This window comes from Schistosoma mansoni (assembly GCF_000237925.1).
Source record: "Schistosoma mansoni, WGS project CABG00000000 data, supercontig 0041, strain Puerto Rico, whole genome shotgun sequence".
Lineage (NCBI taxonomy): Eukaryota > Metazoa > Platyhelminthes > Trematoda > Strigeidida > Schistosomatidae > Schistosoma > Schistosoma mansoni.
The window spans coordinates 571,744-583,472 of NW_017386027.1; the positions used below are offsets into that span (position 1 = coordinate 571,744).

An 11,729-nucleotide genomic window follows, 5' to 3' on the forward strand; every position below is an offset into this window, starting at 1 on the left:
TTATATCTCATAGAATAAAATGTAATATGAACTACAATCAAACATGTTTACCATGATCATAATATGAGATGGTTGGTGTAAGTCGAAAGTTAGATCCAAACATATATGCCAAGCTAATTGGCCTAAATCACCAAGCCAAACGGTCATATTTTGCTATTCCAACAACAATAAAGGTGAAGATATTTCAAATGTCGCCACAGGATTTATCAAGCTTACCTCAGAAATCTGAAATTTTTTTCTCAGAAGAGTTTTAAAGGCGTTTTTTTAAAAGCCGATTGATTTGTTCAAACCAATCACGTTTGGAAAATAGATCAAAATTGGTAACAGTTATGGAAGCAGTTTTTTAACTGATTTCAGCACAAGGAGTAAGTTCCACAATTGAATGTGTATGTAAAACGTTAATAAGACGTAGAGAAAATATTCGCTATATGTGTTGAATAACACACTCAATGCAGATATGATAATCAGCGAGTGTCCGGTTTCATTCTTAATGCACCACTGGGAAGATTCGAACAAACAATACTAAATGAATTTAAACTTCACCTCATTGCACAAGGAAGTGGCTATCAGGACTCAGTATCTGAGTGGATAACATGATGATGGCGTTTGAAGATAAAGGTACTGGGTTCGAGTTCTTCCCAGAATGAACATCAACTTTGAGATGCAGGTACATCCAGATGACGAGTCCGAAATAGGACGAAACGCGTGTCCTGGATTCCACTGCTAGCCAATATCCATCTTTGCTTATTGTATTATACTATAGTTAATAATTATTCATAACCTCTTTCTACATGTTTTTTCTTTTCTTTAATTTTACTCTGGTTTTCAGTATCGACCTAAAACTGGTCGTTATCCTTATCGATCATTTGTTCATTGTTTAAGATTATGCTGTCTTTTGTTAATACGGGATGTTTTCTATAATCCTAAACAAGGTAAGTCGTTCATTTGTGTAATAGTTTGTACCTTCATATATATTCTTAGCCGATTACCCTGATATTCTTATTTTGTCATAAGATTTTCATTTAGATTGAATAGTGATCATCAGTAGAATCCATGAAGTGCGTTTTATCCTGTTAGGGCCTCTTCAGTTAGATATAACTGTATCCCAATAATTATATTCACATTGGAGCACAACAGCTTAGTGGATATCGTGTTGGATGTTTGACGCTCAAGGTACTGAGTTCGAGTTTTCATGTAGTAGTTCACTTCGTGTGTTTATTGTGTAGAGAATGGAATAGTGATTCGCATCACTTAGTACCTGAATTAAGATAAGCCACTAAGATCCAGATATCGAATTCAAGTTGCTGATTGTTTATACACAATTTTATTTATTTATTTGAACATATAAATATTGGTACAAGGAGGCACCAAATAGATACACACCACACTCTGTCGATTTATATGTGGGCTTGAATAACACTCAGATTCCAAAACCGAAGCAGGTGGTTTTCTTGAGAGGCCACAACTCGAACCCTTCACTTAGAGGTCTATTCCATATGGCAATATTGCAGTGCTGGGAGATGCAGTCCCATGGTAGCTGATGACCAACAATAGGTTATTACGTCATTCGATCCGTCAGGATATTGGAGACCATGTGCACCATTGGTTTGGACTCAGGGTTTTGTAACTGCTCTAAGTGGATCCTCCATATGTACTGGGCCAGTTGAAGTGCCGAACATTAACTTTTTGTCCTGTTAATTCCGTAAACAACCCATGCCTGTCTCGAAAAGGCAGTGAGTAGAACTCCCCTAGCAGTGGTTGTATACTTTTTTTGTTGCCTAATTCCGTCCATAACTAATAATCCTAGTTTTTGCTTAGTTTCTGTGTTACCAACTGATAGACTATGTTTGTCTCTTTGATTGCATCACATGTTATGCTAAATAATTATCAGTTTTAATCATTTTTAATTTCTTCTTAGAAATCAGTGATAAATTGTCATCAACTGTACATAATTTCATGCTTGAAGTCTACGCAACATGTTTAACTGATGTGGCATATTTATCCGCAGAAGCAGCTGGTTTTCGTCCAGTATCACCAGAAGGTGAAAATAAACCAAAGTCTTCATCAGATGGAACTTCACTACCCACAAGTAATGTTCGACCTCATTTTTCTAATCCTGATGATGATGATGATGATGATGATGATAATGTTGCTGACGATAGTAGAGTTAATGGAACAGATAGTGAAAAACCAAAAGTATTTGATTCTAGGAATAATGTAAAATCGTCTAAAGAAAATAGTGCATTTAAAGAAACTTTGTCAAATAAACTATACAATGGATATTCCAACAATAATAAACAACCACTTGGTGAAATCCGTAACTTTGATGAGAATGATGAAAATGTGGTAAGTTCCTAGTTCATTTTGTAAGTTTACCTTTCTTATATCGTCACTGTTTCTTAATTTACCATGTAGTCTGTTTACTGCCTATACTCTTACTACTTCTAACACTATGGGATTTGAATCGACAACTGCATCTCTATGCTAATGTGGTATGGCAACTCGAACTGATGTACATACGTACGAAGTTCGACGTTGTAACTGACTGACTGAGTCTGCTAGTAAGGTGAATAAGAGATAACTAGAAATCAGTGGGACCATAACTTATCTATTTCTCTAATTATCTAGTTTTCGAATGGATTACTATTCTATATTATATTATCCTGTTAAGCGTATGAACTAGTGATTTCTAAACCCAGTTTGTTTGATAAGTCTATTCAGGAGTTTAGTGTTATTTATTGGAAGTACCTTTTACAAATGGTTTGATTTCGATACAGAATAAATGGATAATGGATAACAGTCAGATCCAGGACGTGTGTTTCTCCCTGTTTTCGACTCGTCAGCTGAACGTACCTAAATCTCAGAGTTTTTGTCCACTCCAGGACTCGAACCCAATACCGGTTGCTTCAAATACCATCACACCATCCACCTAGTTACTGAGTCCAGATAACCACTTACTTATGCAACGAGTATATATAATTCAATTTGAAATAGTTTAGATTATCCCTTTGTTATTTTTGACTGAAGTTCGATTAGTTTTGGTTGGCATATGAGATTGATTATCAAGTCTGAGATGTAGGCACATTCAGCTGACGAGTTCCAAATAAGATGAAACGCGCGTCCTAGATTCTACTCCTAATCATCAACCAGCTCTGATTAGAATTAATAAATGATGTTGAATCTTGTCACAGTCCATCTATTCTATATGAACTTGTGTTATAATGGGTATATCGAGGTAACCCCCACAAGATGCCCATATGTTAACCATAAACAGTTAATGGTGCTTCAGCCTATGGATCTTTCAGTTTCAAAGTTAACTCCCAATAGATTGAGTTATCATTACTGGTTGTTTATAAATACTGCACACTGCAAACTAATATGATGATATAAATATTTCACTAAAGAAAGGTCCATGTACTTAGCTCTAAACGTCACACTTTATGTTAACTCTAGTGAAACCACTTGATTAATCAAACTGAAGTAAACTGAAAGTATTCCAAACTTGCAACCTACTAATTGAAAACTGAATCTTTTAATTATCAAAGTACTGAAGGGATCAAGAATAAGTGTGTGTACTATGCTTTGGATTATATTTGTTGAATAAGATCTTAATTTACTCAGTACAGCTAACGTAATTCGTAGCTAAGGATTTAATGAAAACTTCGTGTGAATACTACTAATTATGAACTAGGGTAATTGGTTTTCTCCATTTGTTTTTGAAACGACTTTCGATTTATCTTACAATATTGATGGGAAACTTGTTTACCTATGTCGTACAATGAACGATCCTATTGTGTATCCAATTGATTTGCCGTATGCTAGGTGGTATCAAGCTAACAACTCATCTATCACACATAAAATTAACTCATGTCAGGAACATGTAACTTGCCTGACTAGCACGTACAGTAATCAATAATTGAGTAAATGCAAAGGGTAGGAAAATATATCTGTCTGTCTGTAATAACACTGTCTACATTCGCCTGCGCGTATTCTGTTTTCTTTTTACAGATTATCATTAAGTCGAAGTCCCCTCGATCAATGATATCTTCACCTAATACCATACCGACAGAATCAAAAGTTATTTATGAAAAATCAGCAAATATTGGATCAAATCTAATTAACACTAATATTGTTAGTGTGAATCGTGATAATGGCCCACCACCATCCTCAGCACCATCGGTTTCATCTTCTGTGAAACCAAAGAAAAGTGTATCACAAAATACCAATATTAATAGTACCAATGTAACAACTACAACAACATCATCCGACAGTCGAGTTGATAATTCAACGAATGCATTATTTGCATTCGATTTGGTCACAGCATCAACAGCTGTCTGTATACAGATATTAACTAAATCAATCAAAGATATGGCAGGTATGTACATTAATATTAACAATTTGATTAATATGGGGAGTTGGTGGAGATTGCTGGTATTTATAATTTACGTTGAGAATTGACCTGCTAACAACCGAGAAAGCATCAAATATCTGTCTTGTCCTAGTATGAGGCTCTGTAACAGTACCTATCCACGGCTGACCGTGGATAACACTCATACCTTTCAGGTCTAGTGATGAGCTCTTAACCTTCTCGATCACTGAGTTGGTATCTAATGGTTTTAATTTCTGTCCACCGTCAATTTCTGATGTCGATCCAGTGGTGTCAAGGCTAATGTTATAGTCGTTGAATTCTCTTATCGTTAGAGAGTCCACTAATCAGAATGTGAACTTATAATCTCTATGCGAAGTACATTTTTTCTGCAAGCTAACGACGTCATAATTTTTGACCGACTAGGCGCTTCGACTGACAACGAACAATCTATCGTACTACTACCATTTTAAACATCCAAAGTTTTTCAAATTATTCACACAGATTTATGCTAGATCATATAATGATACAAATGTTTCTTGATATTGTATAGGTTTTCAAATCATTGTAGTATTTCAGATGACTAACACTTTTCTAAATTTAATTTCATATATCTGATACGGTGTTCCAGTCAGATTGGTTGGTAAAGCCTTTTCTGGGGAGGCCCGTAAGTCCTTCTGGAATGGATTCCATGTGGGTAACTGCTGCCTTTCAGGTCTTTCCCTATATGTAGGTATCGTAACATGAAAAGCGAGTGAAAGATTTTTGAAGGTTTTACTTACCCTAGATAGGTATAGTCTACATGCATACTAGATAACACACAGACTTCCATCTGAATATTCCTTGGTATCCATACAAATATGCCTACCCTGCGAGCAAATTCCTTTACATGAACACCAGTAACACGCAGGTTCTATTCTATAGCATACATATAGGTATATCCACCCACTTGGGAGGGTAAATGTTCACCGCTTCCTTTCAAACAAATATATCCGGATTATTACGGTCAATTTCTAAACGTATCCAGTTGTTTTATTTAAAATAGAGTAGATGAATTGTGGCTAGCAGTGAAATGCAGAATAATCATTTGTCTTATTTGAGACTCGTCAGTTGGATATACTTTCACGTCCTAGTGTTGATGCCTACACTAAAACTTGAATATATCAGGTATTGCTCTTTAAATGCAAACAAATTTAGCACTACGTTATGGATGTTCGATAGTTAACTAGTGTCAGTCAGTTAGTCAGCTACAACGTAGGACTAGGCACATATATGCATCGGTCCAAGTTGCCATACCTCATTAACCCCAGAAGATGAACACCGGATTCATAGAAATAGTTAATTTAGTGGTGGTAGTATATAAAATATAGGTTGTATATAAGAATATAGTACACGAAGAAGGATAGATATGAATCAATTTTATTCTCATTGTTTAAGGGAAGATAAAGAGTGTATACACCTACGCCATAGTGATCGATTCTGAGCCATGTCATGTAGAGTCTCCAGTCCTGTCACCTAGAGTCTCCAAGTCATGCCACCTAGAGTCTCCAGTTAACTGTGTTCAACTGTTAAGGAGTTATTAATATTCAAGACTAAGATTCAACAAGTTTACTTTTAGTAATCGGTTACTTAGTGTATAACTCTATTGAGTTAAAATATAAGTAAATCCAAATATAAAGAAAAGTGTTTTTAATTGTCTTTCTATATCAGTATAGTATTGTGTAGATTGTTGAGTTTTTGATTAAGATCATTAATAGATCAATGTCAGACCACCATTAAACCAATGGTTGGAGACTCTAGGTGATATGGCTCAGAATCGATCACAATGGCGCAGGTGTGTATACACTCTTTATCTTTCCTTAAACCTTGAGATTAAAATTGCTTCATATCCTTATATACAACCTTTCTTATATATATATATATATATATATATATATATATATATATATATATATATATATATATATATATATATTGTAGGAACTGATAACCTAATATCTAAACAGCAAAGTGATAACCTAATATCTAAACAGCAAAGTTATATAATTTCTTTCACTAGCATATATAATAAAGGTTTTGCAGTGCTATACTCAATCAAATATCACTTAACGACATAGCGCTATTCTGACTAGTATAGGGGATGGTTGGAAGAAAGTTAGGGGCGGCCAAACCAAAAAGTGACATCAGAGCTTGAAGTCACTAACTTCTAGTCTAAGCCATATTGGTAGATGCAGACTACTTGGTTGGTGTCCGCGTGACTATCTAAACTAATGGTTGGAGACTCTAGGTGACTTAGTGTTATATCTTGTGGCCGAGTAGATGCCTAGTTAATGTATGACGCGAGAAGACCGCCAATTAGGGAGCAGCGAATTATCGATTGGAACAGTGACACACGAAACCGTACGAGCAGTCTAGAGTGCTAACCGGTCCTGCTTCTGCCTAGCCCAGCCAGTTGAGTCCAAAACACCAATAACAGCCTCTGTGGTAAGAATCATTATTCACGAACATACTGGGTTTTTATATACCAACCAAACTACCCACATCGACCATAAAATAGAAAATAACATTTGTACAATATTTAGCCGAATATGGCCGTGAATAGTAATCAATAAACAGAAGATAACTCAAGAATCGTATAATAATAGTTCAAAGGTCAAAATAAAGCTAATGATAAGAGGAGACGAATATGATTAGGTTAGTTACAATAGTAAATATACATATTACACTGGTCCACAAATAGTCCTCAAAAGTCACCATTCACAATTCTCTTCGGGGTACAACACCTCCCCTTTTTTGAAAAATCCGGAGCTGATATCCGGATTTTAAATTTTCCGAGCTCCTCCTCCCCCACGAAACAGTATTGGATCCTCATATACTCAAGTTTCTAATAATGCGATTCTATTTATAACATGTTTCTCGCATTCAATAGGGAACCAGCTAAGATTGACTGGATGGTGAGGATCGACATTTTATGTGAGGTCAGGATTTGATTCTGCAGAAAAGTAGTCATCAGATTTATTGCGAACATCACTGGTAGGTTGTGGACCACTATGATAAACAGCGTCCACCAAAACTGCGCTAGGTTCCAGATTATCATTTGATGCATGTAACACATTTTCTGGAAAAGCTTGAGAATCTCGATCATTAGATTCGATAGAAATTTCTATTGCAGAATGAGCTTTACTCGATGTACTGCTCGATATGATCTCTGGTACTTTGACGGGATGCCAATCACTAACATCTCTCGACGTCTTGGACGATGGGCGGAATTTTTCGAAGGGCAGTTCAACTGGCCTGCTGCTCTGGCAACACCAACCAGTTTGTCCTGCCCCCCATGGCCGGTGACGACTGATCCACCGAACGAGGCGGAAGTCTGCAAGGAACTCCAATTCCTGAAGCGCTACAAATCACCGGGCCCAGATGGCTTACCTCCAGCTCTTTTTAAAGATGATGGTGACTTTCTGACTAAGGAATTGACTATGTTGTTTACAAGGGTTTGGGAGTCAGAGAGTGTTCTAACATCATGGAATGAGTCGATAGTCGTCCCTATCTTTAAAAAGGGTTCACGTTGTTCCTGTAACAACTATCGGGGGATAAGTCTACTTCCGATTGCGTCCAAACTAGTGGCTTCTGTCATTCTTCGTAGGTTGTTCAAAACCCGAGAACGATTGACTCGCGAGGAGCAGGCTGGTTTTCGTTCTGGTCGAGGATGCATTGATCACATCTTCACCCTCCACCAAATGTTAGAACACCGTCATACTTATCGCAGGCCAACAATCGTAGTGTTTCTTGATATCAGGGCTGCCTTCGATTCGTTGGACAGGGTTGTTTTCTGGGATTGTCTATTGAAGAAGGGTGTGCCTGAGAAGTTCATTAACATCTTAAAGGCCCTGTATACGAACACCTCAGGCAGAGTGGGGGCATACAACCACCTTTCTCCCTTGTTCCATTGGAGCAGTGGGGTTAGGCAGGGTTGCCAAATCTCACCATTCCTCTTCAACTTTGCCATCGACGACATCCTGGAAACAGCTGTGATGGATGTAAGTAATGGCGGTGTGGATCTGCTGCCTGGAGAACGACTTCTCGACCTCGAGTATGCGGATGATATTGTCTTACTGTGCGATAATGCCCAAGGCATGCAATCCGCACTTAATCGGTTGGCAGCCAGTGTCCGCAGGTACGGCATGTGCTTTGCACCTTCCAAGTGCAAGGTACTCCTACAAGACTGGCAGGATTCTCATCCTGTACTCACCCTGGATGGTGAGCAGATTGAAGTAGTTGAGAAGTTCGTGTATCTAGGCAGCTATATAAGTGCTGGTGGTGGCGTGAGTGATGAGATTGATGCACGTATAAGGAAAGCCAGAGCGGCTTATGCCAATCTGGGCCATCTTTGGCGTCTTCGTGATGTTAATCTGGCTGTAAAAGGTCGGATCTACAACGCGTTTGTGAGAGCAGTTTTGCTCTATGCTTGTGAAACCTGGCCTCTCCGAGTTGAGGATGTTAGACGACTCTCTGTGTTCGATCATCGTTGTCTCCGAAGGATTGCTGACATACAGTGGCAACACCATGTTAGTAATGCAGAGGTTCGGCATCGTGTGTTCGGGCGCAGAGACGATAATTCAATTGGTGTCACCATCTTGAAACATCGACTTCGGTGGCTTGGACATGCTCTACGAATGTCGTCCCAGAGAATTCCACGTCGTGCATTATTTGCGATTCTGGGACTGGTTGGAAAAAGAGGAGAGAAAGTCAGTGTATGACATGGTGTCGTGGTATGAAAGAAAGCTGCAAAGGGCTAGCTTCTGTTGGTCCTTCACGACTCCCTGGCTGGGGTCCGAGAGATGGTGCAACACAGTGGCTAGAGACGTTATCAGATATGGCTCAGAATAGAAGCCAGTGGTGATCCTGCTGTAACCTTCTTTTACTTTCTTCATAAAGAGTGGTTCTAACTTTCTTAACTGAAAGAGTCTTCTGGTTGTACATTTCAGTCCGCCTTATCTTTTCATCCCTTCTCTTCCTACTTTCATTATTTTGTGTGGCGCATATGTATCTGGTTCCCTTTTTTGTACTAATATGTATGTGTTTAAATAAATAATAAATAAACTGGTACTTTGTGGGCGGTTGGTGCGACAATTTCATGGGCATTTAACATGGCATCGTGTTGATGAGAGCTGGAAGCGTCACTGTTTGGGCCTGCTAATTCAAGGATAGTGGGGTTTGAATCCACTACCGGGCATGTTTCTGAAATGGATAGTGATGGACAACCGGGCGTGTCTTGCGAAACTGCTGTTTCGTTTAAGTTGCGGCCTGTCGAGGATTCATGGAGGCCGCAATCATTTCCCAGCTCTACGTGCAATTCAGTGATTAATCCATCCACTTCCGACGCATATACGAAGCACTGGTTATCCAGAAACTGTGTGCGTAATTTGACCATGAACTCCAAATGTCAGTCAAACAGCAACTGTAATCGATCGGAAGGGAGCGTCATTTTTTTTCACAGTATGACTAAATGACCAATGTCATTCAAGGATGGCAAAGACAATGTTGGATGCTTATTGCACAAAATGATTGCCTGATTTTCGACCAATTACAAACTGACCTTTTTTTGTCCCTGTCGCCAATTGTTATATCTGAAGCGTTACGAATTCACTAGTAGCGAACGTAACAAAAACTTGTGACCAGAGACCGATAAGCTAGCTATTCTGATGCGACCCAGACCCAGCTAACTAGAGTAAGAAGTCTAAGTTGGAAGCGGGGAAGTTATATTCCGTAGCAGCCAGAAGCACAGCAATCAAATAAGTCAAACGTATATATACAGCAGCCAATTGTCTTTGGGCATCATTAATAAATAGCACACACAAAGAAACAATGAACCAATAGCGTTTAAGATATTTTACAAGTGGGAAATATGACGTGAAGGTAAAAACAGCGCGTTTGGCGCGAAAACAGCTAAATTCAAATTTCCGAGATAAAATTACACAATTAAGCCACTTATCAAGTAAGTTCTGGGGATTTGACATCCCCAACACTTAGCTCAGAATCGATCACAATGGCGTAGGCGTATACACTCTTTATCTTCCCTTAATTCTTCAGATTAAAATTGCTTCATATCTGTCTATCTTCCTGTACTATATCCTCATATAAAACCTTTCTTTTATATATTACCGCCATTAAGTTAACTACTATGAATCCGGTGTTCATCTTGTTGTGCTAACGAGGTATGACAACTTGAACCGAAGTATATATGTGCCTTGTCCTATGTTGTAGCTGACTGACTGAGACCACCACCACTTGTAAGCACTAGACAATTGTTTCGTTCTAGTTCGGAACTCCTCAGCCATACGCATCCACAATCTCGCCCCTATGTTATTTTACTCATATTTCAATTATTATACTACCATCATTAATTGATTCTCATCATTGTGTTGTTTTCCTTCCCATTTTTTCACAGATTCTGAAAGTTTTTTAATTCGTTTATTGGATCGTATTACAAAAGGAATTGATTTAAAATTTATTATTCAATCAGATCGTGTACTTGATTCAACATTTGTACCAACATTAAAAAGTTCCGGTACTACTACTAGTACTACTAATACTACCAATCCTACGATACCATCTTTATGGGGTGTACAAAATTTACGTGGACATTTTACAATACCACAACGTCATATATCAACCACAACAACAACCAATACATTACATAATGGAGGTTATTTAACTAATTATAACATGACAACACCATCGATTCATTCTACCCCTACTATGATAAATACTATATTGAATCATTATAAAATAAAACAAAAACCACGTTTTGCCCATTTAGTATGTAGTATTGGTTTATTAGTTGTTGTATTAGATAGTGTTGGTCAATTAACTCAACGTTTTCCACATTTAGGTAAAGCTAGTTTAGATGCATTAATTGGTTTTTTATTGGATCCAAGTCCTGTATTAAGTCGATTAAATAGACAAATTGATAGATTACAACATTCAAAATCTGGTATATTGATGTTGATTGAAACAGTGAAGGTGAGTTGTTAATCTTTTAAAAAGCCTTTTTGTTTATTTGAACATATAAATATTGATACAAAGGGGCACCAGATATATATGCGCCATACAAATCTCATTTGATTTGTGTGAGGGCTGTGATACTGCCCAGGTGCCCAAACTGAAGCAGGTGGTTTTCTTGGGCAGAGCTACACCCGGAGCCTTTGACCTAAAGATCTAATCCACAAGGCAGTGGAGCATCATGAGGAGATGCAGTCCCATGGTAGCCGCTGACCAACGATTGGTTCGTATACCATGTGTTCCTTCAGGATACTGGATCCCATGTGCATCATTGGTTTGGGATCCGGGTTTTCGAACT

General features: G+C 38.1%; 1 protein-coding gene across 1 annotated transcript in view; it reads left to right on the plus strand.

The window, feature by feature from the left end:
- Positions 1-11,404, plus strand: part of Smp_150670 (hypothetical protein) — a gene marked incomplete at both ends in the record, with an annotated part of 56,270 nt that extends 44,866 nt beyond the window's left edge. The window contains 5 exon segments of the mRNA XM_018790663.1: positions 84-149; positions 830-932; positions 1,919-2,346; positions 4,009-4,375; positions 10,818-11,404. Of these exon segments, the coding sequence (XP_018646061.1) occupies positions 84-149; positions 830-932; positions 1,919-2,346; positions 4,009-4,375; positions 10,818-11,404 (1,551 nt within the window).
- Positions 11,405-11,729: the final 325 nt, after the last annotated feature.